The sequence below is a fragment of the Passer montanus genome, unplaced genomic scaffold (genome assembly GCF_014805655.1).
Source record: "Passer montanus isolate IOZ18808 unplaced genomic scaffold, ASM1480565v1 scaffold19, whole genome shotgun sequence".
In the NCBI taxonomy this organism is placed as follows: domain Eukaryota; kingdom Metazoa; phylum Chordata; class Aves; order Passeriformes; family Passeridae; genus Passer; species Passer montanus.
In genome coordinates, this window is record NW_024366480.1 from 1,823,028 (window position 1) to 1,847,631 (window position 24,604).

Below are 24,604 nucleotides of genomic sequence, written 5' to 3' on the forward strand. Positions count from 1 at the left end.
CAGAACAGAATGTCCAGAACAGAAATGTCCCTACTCATAGTGCTGCTTCTGAGCAGCTCTTTCTGGATGATAGGGGAAATTAGTGCTGTTTGACTGACCTCCTTTAGTCTCCAGACCATGTTCAATGCTGCTTTTTTAGGGTTTTGGATTTGAATTGGTAAAATCTGCTCTTTGTAACTACCTTTTCTTCCATTTATGCCTTGCTAGAATTGGAGCTCCGATCTATATAGATATAACCTGGACTGTTTTGTCAGCATGCTTGCAGGTTGCTTCAATTTAAATTTTGTTTACTTGCATGGAGAAAACAGTTTCAAGTCTGAAAATCTGAAATAAATGCTGAGGGCCTGAAGGAGTGAGCCAGGTCTCAGCTGCAGAAAGATATTTCACCCTATAGCTGAAGTTTATTACCCCTGCTGCTGTACTACAGCCCTCCAGGTCTGGCTTCATCCCATGTTTTTCCTTTCATGCGTGGTACTGGATGTTTCTAGACTGCCATTCACTCCTTTTCTCACTTCTTACCCTTAAGCAAACAGCAAAGATAAAACACGAAGCCCAAAGAATGTTTATGTTAGAAGTTCCTTGAAGCTGCAGGGGAATGAGTGACATGTGGACATATATGCCTCAAAAATCAATGAGATGCACAAGCTGAAGGGCAGGGAGATTAATGTGTGATGGAAAGGATTTAACAGTCTTGCTGGTTCCATGCCCCTGCCTAGAGGCAGCTTTTGTCACAACAAAGTGATTGCCAGCAGATATTTGTCTAGTCAGGTCTTAAAGATGTCAGTGGTAGAGGCTGTCTCACCTCTCTGGCCACTATCAAGGGCTCCATTGTCCTTACCATTAAAAACATGCTGAGGGATTCCACCCCCAACATCTAAGGCCAGTCTTTTCCTTTGGAAAGAAAGTTAGTTATTTTTTAGTTTGCAGGTTACGGAACGGCTGACTGACTTCATACCTCAGTCCTTAAGTCTCTTACATCACTGTTTGCATGCCTCTTGCAGTCTCCTGAAAATCTCCAGGTCTTTTAACCTCTCTTGGAGGGCATTATTTCTGGTTATGATCTTGGCTTTTCTCTGGACATTTACCAGCTGGTCCATGTCTTTCTTGAAATCCAGCCCCTAGAACTTCAGTTCACTGGATTGCCCAGGGAGGTTTTGGAGTCTCCCTCCTTGGAGACGTTCAGAAGCCTTGAGGACATTTTTCTGAGCAGCCAGCTCTAGGTAGCCCAGCTTGAGATGAGTGATTGGACCAGATGATCCCCAAAGGTCCTGCCACCCTCACCCATCCCATGAGTCTGTGATCTGAGGCTTTGCTGAGTGTCACAATTTTACCAAGGTTCAGTGAGGGCTGAGCATGAGCCAGGGTGTGCCCAGGTGGCCAAGAAGGCCAATGCCATCCTGGCCTGTGTCAGCAACAGCCTGGCCAGCAGGAGCAGGGCAGGGATCCTCACGCTGCACTCAGCAATGGTGAAGCCACACTTCCAGTCCTGTGTCCAGTTCTGTGCCCCTCAGCACAAGGACATTGAGGGGCTGGAGTATCCAGAGAAGGGCAGCAGAGCTGGGAAGGGTCTGGAGCACAAGTCCTGTGAGGAATGGCTGAGGAGCTGGGGTGTTCAGCCTTGAGAAAAGGAGCCTCAGGGTGATTTTATTGCTCTCTGCAAGTGCCTGAAAGGAGGCTGTAGCCAGGAGGGGCTCGGTCTCCTCTCCCAAGTAACAAGTGATAGCACAAGAGAAAATGGCCCCAAGGGGGGGGTTAGATTCGATATTAGGGAAAAAAATTCCTCCAGAAAGGGCTGCCAAGTATTAGAACAGGCTGTCCAGGGAAGTGGTTGAGTCACCATCCCTGGAGGTATTTGAAAGACATGTGGATGTTTTATGGCTTCATGGAATTGTAGAATTCTTGAAGTTTGAAAAGACCCTTAAGATGATCAAGTCTGACTGCCAACCTAACATGAGCACCATGTGCACCATTAAATCATGTCCTCAAGTGCCATGTCCACATGGCTTTTCAACATTGCCAGGGATGGTGAATCCCAGGTTTAGTTGTGAAGTTAACAGTACCAGGTTAGTGGCTGGACTTGATGATCTTAGAGTCTTTTCCAACCTCAAATCTTCTATGTTTCTATTTAAATACACCTTTCATAGAGAGGGAAGGTGAAGTGTTTGTAAAAGTCCTGAAAATTATGGCTAATTTGAACAACACTAATGTTTTCCCCATCATGCTGTCCTAAACTCAGTGAAATTTGTTCCCTTGTCTGTCTTTTTTAAAACATAAATCTCTGGTTTACTGTTAACTTTTGGGATTTTACAATATCTACAGCAGGATTAGGACCTCATTATTGATTGGTACTTAACAATTGGATCACCTACACAGAGCAATATTAGGAATAATCTGTATAATTATAATTTCTTGAATCATTCTCCAGTTTCACTAAATGGGAAAAATACTTGGCTAGATATTCAATCTCTGCAGAAATTAGAACTGCCTGATTTAGACCACTAAGTGAACAAAAATATCTTTAAATGCTCATGCCTACAAGTTTTCATCACTTTACTATCAAAATAATACAGTCTGTAACTGACTGAATTAGAACATGTATTTGTCAATTCTCCTTCTTGGCCATAGATAAAATAGCAACTGCTCCAGCTGCTCTTATGAGCTATTAACTCCTGCTGTGGGTTGTGCCTTGCAGCACAACAATACAGAGGAAAAAACCACAGCAATACAGAGGAAAAAAAAAGTTAACCAATGTTCTCCTGTATGTAGTGCTGGTACTTGAGAAAACCAGAAACCATGTAATCTAAGAATACTTAGGAAAGCATGTCTTAAATGATTTTAAATACTTTTAAACCCCACAAAACTTCAGTTAAGTTTTTTCCTTCCTGGGAATGATTATCAAGCTACTACCTCCTGCTGTGGCTTGTGCCTTGTCCTACACAGCAATACAGAGGAAAAAAAAAAGTGAACCAATGTTCTCCTGTATGTAGTGCTGGTGCATGAGAAAACCAGAAACCATGTAATCTAAGAAAACTAAGGAAACCATGTCTTAAATTATTTTAAATACTTTAAAACCCCACAAAACTTCAGTTAAGTTTTTTCCTTCCTGGGAATGATTATCTCTGGGAAATTTGTCTAGTGTGTATTTTTACTGTGGGGTAAGGCTGCTTGTAAGTACAGGTCTGGTGTGTCAGGAAATGTCTATCTGTGGGTAGCCTTTTATTTAGTATCACACCTCTGAGACACACACCTAAAATTATTTTGAATTTTTTGCTTACTTCTTGCTTTTGGTGCTGGTTTTGTCCACGTGCTCCTGTCTGCTTCCATCCTGTGTGAAATGGCCTTCTTGAAGGCAGAGATGAAGGGTTTCCTGTGTGAGACACACACACCTGGGTGGGTGTTTCATTTTGTAGTGGTGGAGCCCTTAACAGACCTGCAGCCTCAGTGCAGTTTGTTGAAGTATGTGATCATATTTTAACAGGCAGAAAACATGCATTTCTCCTATGTACCTTTCTACCTACCCCCTTCCTACATGTAGCTTCTCTTTTTATTCAACTTTATTATTTAATTTGAAGTTGAATCTTAAGGCTGCTTTTAGAACACAAATGTGTGGCTGCATTTCCCTTCACAGAGAGAACTGTGAACAACTTCCCAAGGATATTTTCTGGGAATCGCAGTGAGGAACCTCAGAGAAAGAAAAAACAATTATTATCTTAATTGCTGAGCCTGTGTTTGTGCACAAGTAAAATACATTGTAGAAGATTCTTTACCTAAAAAAATTAGTAATTAAATTCTAGTATAAGTGCTTTAATTCATTAACCAATTGAATCCATGTGTGTGTGTCAGGACTGTCAGCTCTGACAGTCGTGAGATTTTGTAAAGTTGAGTGCTTGTACAATTTCAGTTTAAATGTAGTGTAATATAATATAGAATAACATAGTATAAAAAAGTAATTAGCCTTCTGATATAAATGGAGTTCTCCTCATCATTTCTCCCTGCCATGGCGGTCGCTTTGAATCCTATACCAATGTGCTTAGGAAAATTTCTTCAAGAAGCCCATATATGCCTTTAGCATCTGTTAGTTGCTGTGGATTAAAAAGGCTTGAATAAAGGTCTCCCTAGAGGTACAAAATACTGTGATTAAATCTCTACATGTCCTTTGCAGTGGAAGCTTCCTTCTAAGTCTGTTTACAGATGCTAATGGAGAAGATCTTAACATTCCTGACTAAAGCTGGTGACCAAGCTGTCTAGAAGTCCGTGTGTCTCTTGCAGATGATGACTGGTACCTCTGCCACGTGACTCTCCTTGCCCCAGAAGAGGAGCTGCTGTCCTGGGCCATGTACCCGTACCCGTACCTGGCGCGCGTCGACCCCGATGCGCGCAAAGGCGCTCTCATCTACCAGCTGGTGGCACGTGGCAGCGGCCCTGGGAACACCACCGCTGGCATAACTTACACACTCATTGCAGGTAGGGCCAGGCTGAAACAGTAAACGTGAGATTCTGTTCAGTTCCAGATGTTTCTTACCAAGTTTCCAACTTCATGGGTAGATTTTTCCCTTGGGGAATCCTTAATGATACAGCAAGTAGCAGCTGGAAGTGCTGTAAGTGAAAGTTATGTGGATGGGAGTCTTTCTTGCTGCCATTTTCTTTGCTTATTTTGAAATTGATGGCAGCTTTGCTTTTAGCTTAAGGCTCCATTTCTTACTCCTTCTTGTCTCTTTTACACTGCTGGTCAACAAAACCGTGTGAGTGAAAGATGAGGTGGACAACTGGAAAGGTAAAAAGTAGTGATGCAAGGACAGAGGTGGATGAGTTGAGGATGGCTTACTTTGAAATGGTGAAGTGGAAATGTTCTTGCTGTGGGGCATGTCTCAGACCAGCTCTGTGCATGTGTTGATAGGTGGTGAAGAGCGATTCCGAGTGGATAAGGACACTGGCATGATCATGACCACTGGCCTGCCTTTGGCGTGGAACAAGGAGTATGTGGTTACTGTGGAAGCCTCTGATGGGCATGGCAACAAAAGCCCCTACGCCTCCATTTCCATCCTGGCCGGCTCCCGGCCTCCACAGTTCACCAACATGTCCTACAGCGTGTTTGTCCCTGAAAACACTCCAGCAGGAGAAAAGTGAGTTGTACTTGGTTAGGTGACTCCCTCCCTGCACTCTGAGGGGAGCTTCACAGAGCACAATAGGGTGAAACTTTCGTGGTTTTGCTTCTTAGGGCCATGCATATGCATTTGTGTATCACACTTTAAAAATAATGTTGTGTTTTCTAAAAGAAATTAGGACTCTTTTGATGCTTCTCCATTCTGACATGAGTCTCCATGTGTCACATATAGTCTGGGACGCTGGAATTATTTTAATGCTTTTGGGGTTTTAGTGCATTGCATCATGAATTAGAACAGCCAAACTACTGGCTATGCATCTCCTGGTGATTTAAACAAATGCTTGGAAAACAATCTTTTAATTAACCAGATCTGGAGTTGTTTGTGTCCTGTTTGACTTGTATTTAAATTTCTAGAAAGACAAGTCACTGCCAGACTCTTGAGATAACAGCAGCAGTGTGAAGTACGAATAGATAAAGCTCAGTCTCCGAGGGGCTCTGCTGTTGCATGAAGAGTGGCTAAGCCAAGCCACAGTGGGGAGATGCTCTGGGTTTATTGTCACTGTTCAGCTGCTTGAGAGCAGAATGGGCTTTAAGACCTCTAAGGAGCAGGTGGAACAGTGCCATAAAGCCTCTGAGGAGCAGGAAACCTCAAAATAAACTGATGACCTAGGAAAAATTGCTGGAGATGTGCCACTAATCCTTAAGAGACTGAATGAGAAGGAGGAGGGAAATTTCTCTACTTCCCAGGAGCTTTCAGTGAGATGAGCTAAAAGTGTATTATGCTGGTGAAAGACTGGTGTGAGAGGTAGAGCTTCAAAACATAAGTCACAGTAGGGAGGCAAACATTCCTTTGATGTCCTGCCAAGGTGGACAGCAGCATCTGGAAAGCCCTGTGCTCCATGGGTTTCCCATCCATGTCTAAACCCATTTCCCTAAATATACAACGACAAAGAAACTCAGAAGTATAGTAAGTAACTTATTTCTGAATAACTGAGAAACTGGGGGTAAACCAGTAACTGCTGTCAAGTATTTAAAAAGTTACAATAGGGAAGAAAAAATGTTTTAGTGTTAGTGGGGGTTGAAATGGGTTCTTATTTCAGCATTGCTATATCAGTGAATACATTTGGTGAGAGAAGGTAGATGAGCTCCCTGTAGCAAAAGGGGTTTCCAGTCTGGATACAAAACTGAGCCAAGCATGGACAGAGAGTGAGCAAGACACCTTTCCTCATCCTGTCCTCCTCTTCTAGGTGCTGAGGGGACAGCTTTTGTTGTTATTGTTTTGAAGCAAAGGGTTGTTCTCTCATTCTTTACAGAGTTGCAGTTGTTGAGGCTGTTTCTTTCCAGAGCCAGCCTCTTTCCTACACTCTGCTGACAAACCCCTCGGGGCTCTTCCGGGTGAGGCAAGAGAGTGGAGAGCTCAGCCTGACCCACCCCGTGGACTACGAGAGCGAGCACCACCTCTACCACCTCCTTCTGAAAGCCATGGAAGTTGAGAGCACTCTCAGCAGTGTGACTGAGGTACACGAATCTCTTCATGTCCTATCCATGGTCTGCAATCCCTTGGTCAGGGACCACTTACAGAGGGATAGCCCAGGACACCCGTGAGGATGCTGGGCAGGGAGGAGCCTTGTAGTACAGGCAGAAATCTGGGCTCTGACTGGGTTCACATCTAGGCTCTGCAAGTACCTCTTGTTACTAGTTTTTGGCTTGGAGTCCCATCTTGGGAGTGGAGGAGAAAATACTTCTCTGTGTTACAGGAGTAGTGTGAGAAGAATAGCATCAGAGGTGTAAGGATGGGACAGCAGCAAAAGCACTGGCTGCCACTGCAGTGTACAGAAGGAGGTGCTCTTTCAGCAGTGTAGAAGCTAAAATCTGAAATAAATGGGCAGGAGATCTTTTCTCATTTTAAATGCCTTTATTAAAAAAATCCACTCTCAATGTGTCCTTTTTCCTCAGGTCATGGTCCATATCACCGACGAAAACGACTGTTCTCCTGAATTCCAGCGCTCCATTTACAGCAGAGACAATGTTCCTGAAACCATTCCTGTTGGCACGTCTCTTCTGCAAGGTGGGGACCCTCCTGTCACCTCTCATTTCAGTCTTGCCACAGACCTGCTGGTTTGTTACCTTTTCATGTTCTGGCCATGAGGAAGTGCTCTCTTCCACAGGCACTGCCTTGGTAAGATGTTGATGGCAGCTTTCCTGGAAGCTTTCCTGTGGATGGCTTGTAGTTATCCTGGAAGTAGAGCTGTATGTGATGTGAGTGTCTTCAGGTGAGGATCACTGTACTCTGCCCAGGGAGAGATCCTGTGGTATCAAAGAGCAGTTAAAGCAGCTGAGAGGAAGTGGCTTAATCTCCTTTAAATGTTGTAGTGTCTTTTAACTCATCTTTTTGTGTCCCAGAAGCAGCTGCAATTAGTTTTACTTTTCTTAATATGTTAAGAAAAAAAAAAACTGGGCTTTTTTAAATGGGCAGCTAGTTTTGTCAAATAGGCATTAATGCTGTATAACTGACTTGCAAAGTGTTAAAGGAAAAGTATTTTGAAAGTCTGTGAACTTATATTTAAGGCTGTGGCTTACTAGTCATCATCCCATGTTTGTTGTTTTTAACATGGCCATGTGTCACTTGCATATAAACCTTGACTGCACAGGTGACATTTTTAGAGGCTAAAATAGTATGCTAATAAAAGCCTTCAGGGGGCATGAACCCTGAGAAATGAGTATGTGCCAAGGCAAGACTTAGCAAAAAGATGAAAATGTAAATCTCCCGAAGCTGGAGCTGAGCTCTGCAGGTTGCAGAGGTGATAAGAAGTTTAGCTTCTCTTGTGTAAGGGGCTGCAGGGCCTGCTTTCTCTAAACATTTGCTAAGAGAGTTCAGAGCTTGTCATACTTAATTTTTAGATTTAATTGCCCTTGTGAAGAAAGAAATTGATCAGAAGTAACCAAATCCTAAAATTCCTAAGCATGTAATTTTCCTTAAAGACATGAGTATTCTTCTGTCCAGAGGACTTGTAAAGCTCATCAAAAATCCACTTGTGGGGGAAGAAACATGTGCCCCATGTCCAAAGCAAGCAGAATGTCAAAGCTGTGCAATTGCATCCCACATTGTTGTCTTGCCACATGGTATACATTTCAAAAGTAATAGCCATCTTAGAAAAGAAAATGTGAGGTGGAAGTATAGTGACAGTCGGTGGAAATGGGTGTGTGAAGACTCACTTGCTGTGGAAGGGCTGAGCAGGGCTGTTAGTGGCTGCAAGGGAGCCATACATTGTGCAGGATGAGACCTGTGCCACTAACTCTGACTGCCAAGGTGAGTATCTCAGGAAAAAATGATAAAGAACTCCTACCCCCACTGTAGCTCCTTGAGGGATGGGGTGTTGCAGTCTCAGAATGACCCACAAACAAAAGTAAATGCAAATATGAGACAGCTTTTCCCATTCTGAACATGCCTGTAGCTGTTTGTGGCAGTGAAAAAGGTGGTGTGATAAATGCTTTTGTTACAACTGTGGATGTGAGAATGAAGGTTTCATTTTTCAGCTGCTTTTATTTAGCACACTCAAGGTCTGGAGCCCAGAGGGTGCTCTCAGAAGGACCCTCAGCCTTCAGCTGCATCGCTGTGCCAGCAGAACAAGGCTTGGAGCTGTAGCTGGCAGCTCAGCCAGCTTTAGAGCCAGAATTAGCTTGCACTAAGCTAGTTCAGAACCTGTGCAAAGCCAGCACAGAGCTGCTTGTGGTTGGCATATGATCCTTAAAATAGCCTTTGCAATGCACACCAGTTTCCAGGGTGGAATGAAATGGAGGGGAATAGAATTCCCAGGTGCTATTGTGAAGTAAGGCATGTTTCTGTCATGTACAAGTAAGTGCCACATTCCCTATTTGCCAGGAAACATCTGGGGGAAAAGAAGCATATCGTTAAGCACATAGAGTGTATTTCTGTGAATGGTTAAATGCCTCACTAATGGCTGTAGATTAAATCTGGTTTTTTCAAATCAAAAAAGTTTTTCACGTTCTGCATGCCTTTCTAAAAACAATACTTAACCACTATATTTGACAGACTTAAATCACTGTCATTTTAGTCTTTGAGTTTTTAATGTATTTTGTCTGTCAGTGCAGCAAGAGAGCGATTAACTCTAAAGCCCTTGATTTTGTAGTCTGTAAAACAAACATTTATTCACAGCACAATTTGGAGAGATTTTAAACAAAATGTTACAACTACTCTAAATATCCTTTTAAACAAAAACAAGTAACTTTCCACAGGCAGATGCAGTTGAAATTTTTTGCAGCTAAGTAGAGCAGTTCTTCAGTGTACTTTTGAAATAATTCTCTGCTCCTTTCCTATTTTGAGTTAGTATTCTGATAGAGACAGGTTGTTTCTGCCACCCACCCCTCTGTGGGTGATGCTGCAGCTGTTTGCTGGGGTGTCCATGCGCTGCAATCACCGTTCTGCTTCCACAAGGCTGTGTGCTACCACGGTGGCTGCATCTGGATCCTATTGGTAGAACAAGGAGTTTGTTTATTACCAGTGTGGGTATGATGTGAAGCCTCATTGTTAGGCTAGAAAAATTGCAAGGTAATTGGGGAGGTGAGCTTCTGCTTTTAAAAATCACTTTTGATGCTTTGTTGTGCTGGTTTGCTGCTCCTGAGCAGATGGGACATTCAATGTACTGAATAAACACTTACTGGGGAGGAATGTTTAATCACTCTTCCTACCTTGAAGCACCAGCTAATTGAAAAGTACATAACTAGCTGGGAGCTAATTAAATTTGAACATAGCATTCCTGGAAAGCGTGAGGAACCAGTTTATGACTGATAATGTTAACCAACATGCATACTGATTATGTGCTAATTACCAGTGTTGACTGCTATTTGTACAAAGCATTTTGTGCAATGCTGGGATCACAGCTCTCTTGCAAATTCATCTGGCTGAGATCACTCAGGCTGGGTTGGAGCAGAGGGAAGAGTTTGTTTTGATTTTTCACTCCCAGCCTCCTTGCTAAGCTCCCAGACTGTAACCACAAAAAATAACAACAACAATAAAACAAAAACAAAACAACAACAACAACAAAAAAAAAACAAATACATTTTATGGATGAAACTGATTTAAGTGATGCCTGTTCTCAAAAATGAACAAAAAACCAGAACTGGCTTGGTGGCAAACAGCATAACCAAACCTCCTCTGCATCATGACTATTCTGTTAAATGTGTTCTCTAACAGTGCTGGCAACAGACTGCGACTCTGGCTCCAACTCTGAGATCTCTTACTTCATCCAGAGCACTGATTTTTCCATCACACGTCACGGGGTCGTCAATTCTAACCAGAGGCTGAACTTTGAGCGAGCCAACCACATGTACGAGTTCGTGGTGATCGCTGTGGACAGAGGACATCCCCCTCGCACGGGGACGGCGTCCGTGCGCATTCGGATGGCCAACGTCAACGACGAGGCGCCCGTCTTCTCCCAGGCCGTGTAAGGCACCCCGAGCCCCTGCTTTGCTTTTAAAAGGTGCTGCTCTGACATGTAACCTTGATAGCACTGGGCCAAATGGTCACTTGTTGTTTTGTGCGACTGCAAGTACCAGTGAAATTGAAGGGTAATTTCTATGCGGAAAGGTTTTAGGAGTTGGACTTTCATTTCTAGATTGTATATAAAAAAATTACATCATCTGTGATACCAGTATATTGACTTTATAGAGAGAGAGAACAGAATTAATCAAAGACCTACCTATACAGGGAATGATTTTGACTGTGTTGACTCCTAGGTCTCCAAGTGATTACCCATGTATAAATAGATGACAAATAAATATGGTAGTCAGCAAACTACTACTAAAATTTAATTTTAGCATCAACAGATTTTGTCATGAGCCCCTCCTTGTTTAAGACTCCTTTTTCTTTCCTGTCCTCAATCAAGACAATTTCTATTCTTCACACAACTTTGAAGTATGAACATATTTTAAATACAAAACATACATGTATTCATTTATAAAATTAAATACTTTTTTACATTAGTCTCTGTAGTATCTGATGCTTTCCATAATATATAGGGGCATAAGAAACACTGCATGGCAGATACTAGTCCTTTTTCTCAACTTTAGTAGCTATATGATCCTGTTTCACAGTACAGTGTATTATGGTTCATATTGTTATCCTCCAAAAGATCCTTCAAAATTATGTACACTGAAAGCACAGGATTACAATCCTAAAATAAGTACCAAATGGTGAACAGAGAAGACCGAAGTCATATCTTGAGCCAATTTAAGACTCCATGGTTGCATGCCCAAAGCTTTTAAAAACCATTCATAATGAGTTCATACTGTTGCTGATGGTTAACACGGTGATGGTGATTCTGATACTTGTGTGCTGCCATTGCTCCCTTGTTCCATCAGTTACAGGACTTTCCTTTCGGAAGATGCCGGTCCCGGCACCCTGGTGGCTGCTGTTCGGGCAGAGGACCCTGATGGAGATGGGCTGCTTTATCTGATCACAGGAGGCAATGAGGAGGGCAACTTTGAGCTGGATAGCCAGAAAGGTAAGGAAAGAGGATTTAGAACTCAGTTATTTACTAATCTCTACTGACTCTGCTCCACCTGTATGTCAAGAACCATAAGAAAGCACCATATTTGTATTATCTGCAAATGGGATTGCTTTGTATCAGTGAGGATTAGTTCTTTGATATGATGGTTGTTCTTCAACTATCAGCCAAAACTTGGGGTCCTGGTCCACGCCTGTGCAGACTAAGATGATAAATTCCTGTGCTTTGCAATCAAAATACAAACTGAGCCAGCAATACAGTGATGGAGAAATGTGATACTCACTTGATTTTGTGTGTTTACAGAGTAAATTAACATGACACTTTATGCTTCCAAATTCAGGTATCATTAAACTCCGCAGAAACCCACCACCCAGACTGAAAGGGCCACAGTACACCCTGAATGTCACTGCAATAGATGACAATGCCTCGGGGGGACCCACTCCTCTCAGCAGTTTTGCTGAGGTTATTGTAGGAGTTAATGACATCAATAACAACAAGCCTGTCTTTAGAGAGGTAAGATGTCTTTCTGCAGATATTCTTTCCCCATCTAAGTTATATCTGGGGTAGTAGAATCTCCATAGCTACTCTTGGCTGCTGGTGGGCTGAAGGGTCTGTGTGTGCAGAGCAGAATGAACTTGTAAGTGAACAGAAGACAGCTCTCTTCCTAGAGGAAGTGTAAAAGCTTCATCCCCCTTTTTCCTTCCTCTCCCTCTTCTTTGTGTGCATAAGTAATAGTAGTGATTTCCTTCCAAGTTTTTCCCAGACCTGCTGAAAAAAATATTGACACAGTGCAGCAGGTTCACGTGACTCTGTGTAATATTTAGGGTCGGATGTTTGGGTGTGTTTTTAGTGCGCTTACTACAGTGACAGCAGCTGGGTTCTGGAGAACCAGCCTCCAGGCACGCGTGTGCTGCAGGTGGAAGCCTATGATGCAGACCTTGGCATCAATGGAGAGGTGAAGTATGGGCTCATGCACCGAGATGGAGCTTCCCTAGGCTTCAGCATTGACCCAGACACAGGTCAGTACCTCAGGTTACTGAGAAAAAATGAAAATTATACACTGTATTGTAATGAAAATGCCATTGTTTCAGTATGTTCTTGTGGGCTCATGCTTAACCGTGTAACTGCAGGGTTAGCTGTGAACAGATAGGATAAACACTGGAAAATGCTCAGGGTATGTAAATACCCATGCACATAGATTAGATTAGATTAGATTAGATTAGATTAGATTTAATGAAGGTTGTAGTGATTCAAATCATAGTAGCATAGAATGGTTTGGGTTGGAAATTATCTAAAAGATTATTTATTTCCAACACACCTGCTGTGGGCAGGGACACCTTCCACTAGACCAGGTTGCCCAACGCCCCATCCAACCTGGCCTTGAACACTTCCAGGGATGGGGCTTCCACAGCTTCTCTGGCTTGGCATCAATGGAGAGGTGAAGTATGGGCTCATGCACCGAGATGGAGCTTCCCTAGGCTTCAGCATTGACCCAGACACAGGTCAGTACCTCAGGTTACTGAGAAAAAATGAAAATTATACACTGTATTGTAATGAAAATGCCATTGTTTCAGTATGTTCTTGTGGGCTCATGCTTAACCGTGTAACTGCAGGGTTAGCTGTGAACAGATAGGATAAACACTGGAAAATGCTCATGCACATAGATTATATTATATTAAATTAGATTAGATTTAATGAAGGTTGTAGTGATTCAAATCATAGTACCATAGAATGGTTTGGGTTGGAAAAGACTTAAAAGATTATTTATTTCCAACACCCCTGCTGTGGGCAGGGACACCTTCCACTAGACCAGGTTGCCCAACGCCCCATCCAACCTGGCCTTGAACACTTCCAGGGATGGGGCTTCCACAGCTTCTCTGGGCAACCTGTGTTGGGCAGTGTCTTGCCACCCTCACAGTAAAGAATTTCTTCCTAATCTAAACCTGTTCTCCCTCAGTTTAAAGCCATTACCCCTTGTCCTATCACTACATGCCCACAGCTACCCTCTCCAGCTCCTGTGTAAACCACCTTTAGGTACTGGAAGGTGCTGTAAGGTCTCCCTGGAACATTCTCTTCTGCAGGCTGAAAAATCCCAGCTCAGTCTGTGTTCACAGGAGAGGTTTCCAACCCTCTGATCATCTTCATGTCCCTCTTCTGGATTCACTCCCACAGATCCACATTCTTCTTGTATCGGGGATCCCAAATGCAAATTAAATAGGGGAAAAAATCCCAATTCAATAAGATAAAAATGTGCTCTGTATCACTTACCTTCCTATTTGGATCAAGGGTAGCTACAAAAATGCAGAGCAGAAAATGAGATTTTTACCCTTCTGATATCAGGGATCCCAAATGCAAATTAAATAGGGAAACAAATTCAATAAGATAAAAGTGTGTTCTGTATCACTTACCTTCCTATTTGGATCAAGGGTAGCTACAAAAATGCAGAGCAGAAAATGAGATTTTTACAACTTAAGTTTATTCTTCCCTATGATGTGGCCACAGTTTACTTCTCATCTCATGCACTACTAGGAGATCCAGTGCACTGCAGGCAAAACCCTCATACCAGAACAGGGCAATGATATCTTTACGTACTCTTTATTTCAAATGAAAATGTTATGTAGTTGTTGGTTTTTCTATAGTCAAAATAGGAAAATGGGATATTGTTATGTCTGGGACTGTGCAGGAGATTGGAAAGGACTACAACAGAGCTGAAGAACTCTGAGCATAGGAGACAAATAGGTCTAGAAGTAGCCTCAAGAAGGCCAGTTTGAAATCTGCTAACCAGAAGAAAATAGCTGAGGTTTGGAGAGACTTGATTAGTAGGGAGGAAAACCTGAAAATTTGGAGAAAATGGTTTGATTTATCCACTATATGATTTTACCCAATTTTAATCGGTTCAATGAAACAGCCTCCAACTCCTGTAGCAGAGGTTACTTTGGTCATATCACTTGTGTCTTCTGTGGTGTGACTCTTCCTCAAAGTAATAATGAGCTGATTCAGTTACTGGGACTATCACTGGAGTAAACCTGGAGAGGCCCTTCAATGAGAAGGAGAAAGTCCTTCTGTACTCCATGAGCCAGGAGTTAACAAGATACCCAGACCGAGCTTCTTACCAGGGCAGCAGGAAAAAGGTGGCATGAAGCATGTGAGGAGAGGAGAGACAAGAGAAGTGGAGTTGCTCTAGTCCAAGACACGCGTTGCAGGGTCGGTGAGGATCCAGCTTCACGGCTGTGTTGCTCTCTGCAAATTCAGTCCTGAGGCTGTGCCAGGCAGCACAGGAGTGTCTGTGTTCGCAGGAGTCATCACCACCACGCGGAGTTTTGACCGGGAGAAGCAGAGGGAGTACACCCTGTGTGTCACTGCCACCGACCGGGCGCGGGAGCCGCTGATCGGCGTGTGCCAGCTCACCGTCCTCATCGCCGACGTCAACGACAACGATCCCACGTTTGAGAACAGCCGCTATCAGTGTGAGCGCTGCTTGACTGCCCGTGCCACCACTGCCGCGTGGATCTCCTTAGAGGGTCACTCCTTGTAGCAGTGGTCAGTTAGGTGACTGATCTTCCTTTGTGCCCCACTAAGCCAGTTACTGCTTAACCCATCATCAGTGGAAATGTGCACAATTAACCAGTGCTCTTTACTCATTGCAGTTCTCTTAAAAACATTGACGTATTTCACTCCTACAGATGAGGCAGATGTGATCCCTTCTCTTGGCAGGTTTTCTCTGCCCAGCTTTTTTCTGCACTGAATTTTTATTTGATGTCCCAAAACAGAACATGACATCCTAGCTGGCAAATCATCAACCCTGACCAGAAGTACAATTGTCATCTGTGTCTCTGTAGCACAGTATCTCTGAATAGACTGAAGTGGCATTTATGTCTTGTCAAACAGCACAGAATCCTTGGTTTCTAGGCTGCCTTTGGCTGGGAGCCAATGCCTGCTGTGTCTGTCCTGCTGAGCTAGCTTTTCCCATTTGACCTGGTGACACTCCCTTTTTCATCCCCACATGATATGCTTTACATCAGTCTTTTGTTTAATTTGACTTGAAGCTTCTCCAGTAGAATCCGCATTTCATTACACTTGGACTCTCCACATTTAATGTCATTCACAAATCATGGGTATAATCTCTAGTTGTTGGACTGGAACAGGTCCTTCCTTGCATAATTGCTTGAAAATGGGGAAAAAAAATTGTTGCTGATGCATCTGCCAACAACTTAATTCTGGAGTTTTTTTGCCACTTGTGTGGAAATGTAGTGGAGGGCAAAGCAATGACCAATGCCTTATTAAAGTGATAAGAAAATTGTCTTTAACATCACAGATGCCAGCATTTTAAAAGGATTCAAAAATAAGTTGGATGTTTTATATTTTAGGACTTTAACAAGAAGTGACCTGCTGGGAAATATGCTAAATATACATCCACACTTCAGAGTAATGTACAAAGGCAGAAGGAAAATTGTGTTGAACCTTTTAAAGTACCTTGTAGTGTGTATCTAAGTGCCAAATTCATTAAAATCTGTAGATTTGGAATAGCTATTTCTATAGTCTTACCAGTGTCTTCTGCAAACCTGGCCAAAGCAGCACTAAGTTGAGTAGAAATGATCTTTCTGGAGAGAAATATTTTTGAGCGGAGCAGACAATCTCTGAGGTAGAGGTAATGTTTGTGCAAAGATTAACCTTTCTATTCTACCACCACACGTGTCCTTCAGGTGAAACTGCCCAGGATTCCTCTTTTTCAAAAGCTGTGAAGCTGAGAGGTTACATTTGTAATTATGATGGCTTCAGCACTTTGAGGAACAGGCAGATTTTTTTTCTTTTTTCATGAACAGAGGGTATTGGCAAAGGTTCTGAAGTAAAGGCAGATTTTTGAGATGGCAAACCTGCAGACAATGAGGTCATGTTGTGCCTAGCACTTTCCCAGCATCTCTACATAAGTAATCAATGCTTGAACGTCACAGAATTAAAAATAGCTTCTTCCCTAACAAGATCAAAGGCCATTAGTCATAGGTTTCTATTCATCCTGGAAACTGCTGGTTCTTTACTCTCAGCACTAGGATGTTGGTTAAATTCCTGATTTAGCCATGTATCTTATCATCTGTCTGCAAAATAAACACTAAAGAAATGCTAAACTCTAGTAAGGATAGTACAGTAAACATTAAAGTTGTGTCAGAAGCAAGCAAATCACATGAAATGAGACACTACCACCCTTCCAAGTAACTTTGGGTTTTTTTATTACAATGCAATTTAACAGAGTTTGGCTGTTAAAGACAGCATAAATACACACACACACACAAAAGCATAAACACAAAAAAGGAGAACTTACAATATTTTATGGCAGTAAATTCAATTTTCATTAATCTATCTTAGTGCTGGTAAATCTCTTGTGAGATTAGCTTTGTCTGTTACTGACATACCAAACACAAGAATCCCAGGACAATTAAATGGCACAGGGACAAGTGAAACCAATTAAATCTCAAATTACTGCTCATGGAGCAAATGGTTGCTGTTGTTTAAAGTTGTTCTGCTCCACTACTACACACTGTAGACATTAAAGGAGAAGACCTAAACAGAAAACATGACTGCTCCATAAGTAGTGTGCAGTTCTGATTATCCCACATCAAAAATGCTAAAGGACACATATATAAAGGGAGATCAAATATATTAAATATTTTCTGAACAAGACATGAATTAACAGACTGATTGGGTTGCCCAAACCCAGCTGCAACAGCCTTCCCACTGTCAGTTTTAATACACTGAGCTGGTGGAGACTTAATACAAGGAAACAGCTCAAAAACACAATCAGACAAGCACATGTAGCTACTTGGAAGAGGAATTGGGACTGGATGGCTGAGGATAGAGGGAAGAGCTGGACCAAAAATCAGTGTAAGGTAAAGATTGTGGAAGAAAGACAGCTGGCAGGGATGAAACTGTGCCTCACAGAGTGGAGGGGAATAGGAAATGACTGCTCCTGATTTCCCATCATTTTGTTGGTGCCCCTTCCAGAAATCAGGCTTTAGGAAGACAAAATTAATTATTCTTCTGTGCAGTGGACTCTTCAAATGCATGACTTTGCCACCAGATTTTTAGGTGACAATTATGTGAGCAGGTTCAAAGAAGGATTGGTCTCTCTATAACTACAGGCAGAAAGACACACCTCTGACACAGGTGGATTTCTGGGAACAGGGAGTGAAACCTAAGGAAAGAGACATACATAAAATAATCATTGCCCTTGCCCTGGGCAGCTTTTCCAAAACACTGGGGGGTTGGAGGCATGTTTTCTGTGACCTGAGTCTTTATGCTTTGCAATTACCCTAGTGCCTCCCACTGGCAGTGCTGCTGGCACCACTCATATTCCAGATTAATTCAATTCACACAGAATTCCCTTTGGCACCAACCTGCTTTTATCATCAGCTGAGCCCAGCAGGCTGGGCTGATCTGAAGCAGGGGGCTCGAGAGCTGCTGTGGGGCTTGCCAGCACCGCTGTGGAGTGGCACCAGTGCTGGCAGCAGCAGTGTCACTAAATCTGCACCACCAGCAGCTCACCTAACAACCCAGCGTGGCAGGGGAGAGGGAAGGGGAAGCTAAAAGAGGACTACAGACACTGTTGGTGACAATACTTTATAACCTGCTTCAGTACAGAAACATTTAATCTCCCGTGAAGGGAACAATGATGTTTACAGGGCTATTTCTTTACAAATATAGCCTGCTAAATCAGAGCAGACCTGCTGACAGCATCTTTGTCTTTTCAAAGACTTCCTTAGCGAAGACACTCCAGTGGGGATGAGTTTCCTCCGAGTTGCAGCTCATGACAGTGACCAGGGTGTGAATGCTGCTGTCACGTACTCAATGTTAGAGCATCAGCTGGAATACTTCCAGATCAACCCCAGCACAGGCTGGGTGTATGTGAATTGCCCACTACCCCAGGTAATGTGAGACTCCAACCCCTCAAATCCATTGCAGAGGGTTAATTGCAATCTCTTGCTTTGCACAAAATAGTTTTCAAGTATCCTCTGCCTTTGTCTCCCAGGCAATGCGCATCAGCCGCTATATTGTAGCCACAGATGGAGGGAACAGAAGCAGCACGGTGGAGCTGACAGTGACTGTCACCAGTGCCCTGAGCCAGCCACCCCGGTGGGAGCAGAGCACATACTGGGTAACCATCCCTGAAAACACCCTTCGTGACACCAGGATTGTGGTATGTTAAAAGCTTGATTGCTTCCCTCCCTCTTCACTTCCACTTCTTCCTCTGTTATGCTCTCAGTCAGAAGTTCATGGGTGCCTGCTCTGCAGCCTGACTGCATTGCACTATGCCCTTATGAGCCTTCACTGCTGTGTACCCATTAATGTTTGTCAGGTGTACCTGTCACAGAATAGGGTGGCATTTCAGCTGGCAGCAGTTTTCCCAGTGAATTCTTGCAGTAATGGCCCTCAAGGTGTGCTCCCACAGGAGCAAGACTTGTGCACTGCCAGAGAAGGAATTCTTGTGTGTTCCCTCCAAGAGCCAGCTCCTCACTCCTCCATCCTCATCCTCAGTGGGCTGTGCTATCTGCTTGTGTCTTTCTTAAAGCTTTTCTAAGTTTAGCACAAGAGCATGGGGTGACATAGTTTACTTTGGACTCTTGTAACTCAAACCAATTCCTTTATAACACACAGAGACTTAGTCTTTAAGGACAGAAGACTTAGTCTTATATATATTGCCACATAATTCCTGCCTTCCTCCTCCTGCATATAATATTGAAGCACTTGGATATAATTTAGGGTTTGAGTTTTTCTTCTGTAACTTGCTGGGTAAAATGTACAACTCAGTGGAGAAATGGTCTCCTTATGGATCAGTTTTGCTTTGGAAGGAGGAGAGAGGGGGGATTTCCTGTAGCTGTGCTGCAGTTCTGGCTTGGCACATTTACAGGCAGATAAATTTCTTGTTGATTTAACACCTGCATCAAACCTAGATATTGTAAAATAACACTCAGCTCTGTAAATGTTTCTATTTTGTCTGTTACCCGAGTCATACAGGTGTGTATGTTCTTGGAGAACATACATGTGTGTATGTTTCTGCCATCAAACTCAACATGTAACACTTCCAACCCCGTGCTTCATGAATGTATGTGGTGGCTCTTTTCTTCTTCAGACCATCAAAGCCACATCCCCTCTTGGTGATCCCAGGGTTACGTATAACCTGGAGGAGGGTCAAGTTCCAGAGACTAACATGCCAGTTCGTTTCTATCTGAAGCCAAACAGAGCTGATGGATCTGCTTCTCTTCTAGTCGCTGAACCACTTGACTTTGAGACTACTAAGTTTTTCACCCTGACAGTCCGGGCACAAAACGTAGCAATGACTCCTTTAGCCTCCTTTGCCACTGTTTGTGTGAATATAACAGGTAAGCTTTGCTGCGGCTCAGAAAAATATTCTCATTATTTTTAGTATAATGCCACGCATTAAGGTAACAGCCATGAAATGCCAAGCCACCTCAGAATGCTTTGTACATTTCTATAGTGTAAAAAGGTCTGCAGTCATTAAACAGGTCTGTCTGAGACAATTCCTAAGTACAACTATCAAATGTGGAGATGTGATAGTGCAAAAATAGGCTGTTTGAATGTTTAGGCAGCACTGTGCCTGGTTCTGTAAAGGTAATAATATTTTCTTTCGAAAGGAGGAGAAATCTAGCACTTGTTCCCAAGCTATTGAAAGGAAATGAGTATTACTGGAAATAGTCTGCTATAGAAAGAGATACAGCTCAGATAAGCTGGGTTTGTGTTGGCTATCTGTTTAGGGTTTTTATTACATTCATATTTTCCATTGTATAATCAGATTACATCTAAAGAAATGAAATTGCAAGGATCCTTATGATAAGTGCAATTTTCAAAAATTTGATCCAAACCTCCTTATAGTAGAATCTTTCATAAGGCTCTGTTCCAGATGATCCACATAAACTATAAATCTGACATTAATCACTGCTTTTTTGCAGGATTAGTGGAGTTACTTTTGTTAGGCAGATATTCAGATGAAAATATGAATAAATGAAGTCTCCAGCAAAAACATTTTTCTTCCCCACCACCATGGAAATGAAAATGGGGTAGTAATTTGAAAGGGAATCCAACTTTCCTGCTTCACTTTATGCTACCATTGTCCTGTATTTCACAATCCACCAATGCAAAACCCCTTCAGGCTGTAGAGCAGGGTCTGAGCCTCATTGTAGGCTATGGACCCTGTCCCAGAAGGTTTTTCCTGTAGTGCAGTTATTGGTACCAGAATTTGGCAGAAACTTCATTCTGCTCACAAGAAAAATTCCTTTTTCAGTAATTTAGCTGTGGATGAAAGCCCTCCTGGTCCTGGCATTCATGGACTTAGCATATCTCTGGTCAAATCATTAGCCACTATCCCGGCTGGCATTAGGCAGTGTCTCCCAGAAACTTCCCAGGGTCTATAAAATGTCTTCTGACTGCTTCCATGAAAATGGGAAAACCCAGAGCAGGATTGCTTATTACTATAATCAATGTAAGTTCTTCCTCCAAGCAAAATACAACTGTGGGGAAAACACCAAAACAACACAGTAAACAAAAAAGTTTTCAAATATTTTTCTTACCATGATCCTCATCACCTCCTTTTTCAGATGTCAATGACAATGTTCCATTCTTCATGTCTTCTAACTACGAGGTGTCTGTGCCAGAAGGAGCTCATGTTGGCACATCTGTGGCTCAGGTGTTAGCTATGGACTTGGATTCTGGCCTACATGGAGAGGTTTGACCTTAATCCAGTTCTTTTCCTCACAACACTCAAGTTGTAGTGCTGTAATTAGTGAGAATGTGCAGTCAGCTGATGGCAGGGTAATGAGCCACCAGCAGTTCTTACAGCACTTTGTCCATCTTATGGCTGTGTGCATCTCACGGGATGCAGGCAGAGACGATGCGGTTCGTGACCTCAGGGTCCTGAAACACATCCTGATCCAGCAACCATGACAAAGCACTGCTGCATGACTCTCAGGGTTGCTCCCATGACAAGACAAGTGGATGTGGCTGCAGGACATGTTTTCAAACTCCTGCCTCTTTAGCTCATTTTTTAATTGATCATCAGTGATTATTGTCAGTTATTCACAGCCTTTTAAATATGGTTGATTAAATACCATCATTGGTCAAACCAGCATTTGACCATCATAGTAATAATGATACAACCCTAGGAAAAAGCAGAATTCTGAAGGGAATTGCTCATTTTCTTTGCATTTTCCTGAGCCATTCTAAAAATCCTACTAGCTCTTCTGTGAAGAAACTCTGGGTAGTGGAGACTCTGGGAACTCTGCTGTTCTGGAGCTGTCATTTTTGTAGCTTCTGAAGAGCAACCTGAGTGGTAGAACAGGCTGGTGCTGCTCTGGGCATGATTTGAAGGTGGGGATGGAACTGATGTTTTTTCAGAGAAGGAGCTTTATTACAGGGAAAAATGTGAATAGCTTTCTTTGGAGGAGGCTTTCATTTACTCAGTCTTGTTGAACGGGACCCAAATTATTAGCTGTTTGTTTGTTTGTTTTGTTGCTGTTGTTGTTGGTTTTGGGTTTTTTTGTTCTGTTTTGAGACAGAAGCACAGTGGATTACTAGAAGCTGAGGAGACACCAGGGAAAATGCCAGTCCATACATTCTCTGTCCTTCTGTTATTCATGAACTTTCTCAACTGCTCTTACTCACCACTATTGGAGATTAGATACTGGGTTTAATGGGCCTTGATATCACTGGTACAGATGTTCTTCTATTTGAGAATTCTGCAGTTTTCATATCAAAATAAACAAAATACTTAGAGATGATCTGTCTTTCCTCAGAGTGTTGTTACTTTGCCGACAGAACCAGGTGGCTGCTGAGGAAGGGGGAGGTCACAGGACTTGGACATACAAATGAAAATTGAAAATGTAACCTCTTTTAACAATTTCCTTTTTAGGTTCACTACTTAATATTAAAAGATGCCAATGAAGATTATCAGTTCTTCACCATTGAACCTGAGACAGGAATTATTTACACCCAGGCATCTTTTGACAGAGAGAAAAGAGCCTCTTACTTGATTGAAGTCCAGTCTCAGGACTTATCAGAATCTGCTAGACCTGGTGTTCATGGGCAGCCCAACACAGGTAAAACTAAGAAGGAATTCTATATTGGACTTTTTAACTTTCATAGGCTTGTCAGGTATGTGAGCTGTTTGGAATAATGCAATATTCCACCTCTGCCATTTCTACTCTGCGTGTTCCTCTTGCATCTCCTCCTTAGACACAGCCTACGTGAGGATTTTTGTCAGCGACGTGAACGACAACGCCCCGGCATTTCCTTGGTCAGTGTATGAGGTCAGCATAGATGAGGACAGGGATGTGGGAAGTCCTGTTGTGACAGCAACAGCACATGATGAAGATGAGGGTGAGTGGACCCTGCATGTCTATTTAAGTCCTTTTTGTGTAGATGTGTGCTGGTGTGTAGGGCTGCTTCCTACATAGACAAACAACTCTCTGCATTCAGGAAACAATTCCACATTTCAAACTTTTGTAAAAGTGGGGAGAGAAGTTCTGGGTCCATGTGACTGTTTTCTTTAATTAGGTGCTCAGGTTTGTAGTGCAAAGGTTAAGTTAGCTGGCAATGTCTTTGGGGCAGAATGAAATTAGCTGGAATCACAACACTGCTGTAACTTTATACTCCCTTTCCAGAGCGCATGCTTGCTTTTTGCTGACTTCTGTGCTTTCAAGATCTCCCTAGGAGTCAGTTCTATTTACCACTATTGTAAAAAAATCAAATATGTGCTTTTTGGTGAGTTAGTGGGTTAAATATTCTTGTGGAAGGATCTGACAAGCAGTGGAAAGGTATGGCCTTTCCACTGCTTGTCAGATGGAATGGTATGTGGGATGGTATGGCCAGAAATGAAGTCAGGAACAAAGGGGAAGTCAGATGTTCCATTTGGGCTCAATGGTGTGAAGCTGCCCCTGCTGTGTGGTGAGACCAGATGTGCCGAGCCAGTCCAACAGCACGTACCACTAGCCAGTCCCTGTCTTGGCATTTTGGTTACTTTTGTGAGCTGGTCCAGCTCAACTTGCTGAAGAGAAACAAATCTCTTGGTTAAAAGAAGGCAAGCTGGTGACAGAGCCCAAGTGAGAGCCAGAGGGATGTGTTGCTGGGAGCAGGTGGGAGCTGGCCGTTCCTTTCTGGGACAGTGCTGCAATGCCTGTGCCTCTTAGTGCCATGGGGGAGGTGTAAAGAGGCCTTTGGAACAAGCTGCTACACTTGGGAGAATTTGACAAAAGCTGCTAGCAAGGGATGCTCAAGCTTTTGTTGCAAAGGGAGCCAAGTGCTTCCAAGCACTAATGTTGAGCACAGCTTTTTCACTTTCTAGCCATCCCTATTGCTCTAGTCTTGTCATCTACAGCTGACTCACAACTTAAAAAGCTGAATGTTTTTTGCTCCTAGCAGCTCACCTATTTAATTTAGGAAATGACTTTGTATACTGGAATGCAATGTGTTTTTCACCTTTCCAAATAAGCAAACAGGAAGCACTAAAGTATTTGTTGTTGTTCCTAAAAGTTTTTTTTGTTGTTCCTAAAAGTTTTGCAGCAATCAAACAGCTGCTGTTGCACAGGTGGAATGTTCTAAGATGAATTCTTGTTCAAAATAGAGGACTTCTGTTATATTTTAGCACCACCCAGTGGTTTAAAAAAAGTTAAGGAATACTGGCATTTGAAGTCAGATGCTTAGGAAACATTGAGTAAAAATAGCTTCTTGTATTTCCATAGTATGTTACTTTTTTATTATTGGCAAATGAATGCACAATAACTTAGAGGCACACATTTTTCTCCATTATCAATCAACAAGTGCTTGTCTGTGTCTGTAAATTATACTTGTAAATATAAATGCAAACCTAGCTTCCCATCTACCACACACAAAACCTTCAAATTACATACACAGATCATTCTGTCATGTTTTTATGTTTTATCACACACACCACAACAGTCTTGGAAAATAA

At 42.6% G+C, this 24,604-nt stretch overlaps 1 protein-coding gene across 1 annotated transcript in view; it reads left to right on the top strand.

Moving 5' to 3' along the window:
• LOC120500796 (neural-cadherin-like) overlaps positions 1-24,604 on the top strand; it is a 57,647-nt gene that overhangs the window by 9,937 nt on the left and 23,106 nt on the right. The window contains exons 2-16 of the mRNA XM_039706212.1: positions 4,270-4,464; positions 4,898-5,123; positions 6,418-6,622; positions 7,061-7,172; positions 10,320-10,569; positions 11,486-11,628; positions 11,972-12,144; positions 12,482-12,650; positions 14,928-15,098; positions 18,377-18,549; positions 18,653-18,820; positions 19,754-20,003; positions 21,237-21,364; positions 22,547-22,733; positions 22,870-23,013. Of these exons, the coding sequence (XP_039562146.1) occupies positions 4,270-4,464; positions 4,898-5,123; positions 6,418-6,622; positions 7,061-7,172; positions 10,320-10,569; positions 11,486-11,628; positions 11,972-12,144; positions 12,482-12,650; positions 14,928-15,098; positions 18,377-18,549; positions 18,653-18,820; positions 19,754-20,003; positions 21,237-21,364; positions 22,547-22,733; positions 22,870-23,013 (2,694 nt within the window). The remainder of the gene's footprint in view (positions 1-4,269; positions 4,465-4,897; positions 5,124-6,417; positions 6,623-7,060; positions 7,173-10,319; positions 10,570-11,485; positions 11,629-11,971; positions 12,145-12,481; positions 12,651-14,927; positions 15,099-18,376; positions 18,550-18,652; positions 18,821-19,753; positions 20,004-21,236; positions 21,365-22,546; positions 22,734-22,869; positions 23,014-24,604) is intronic.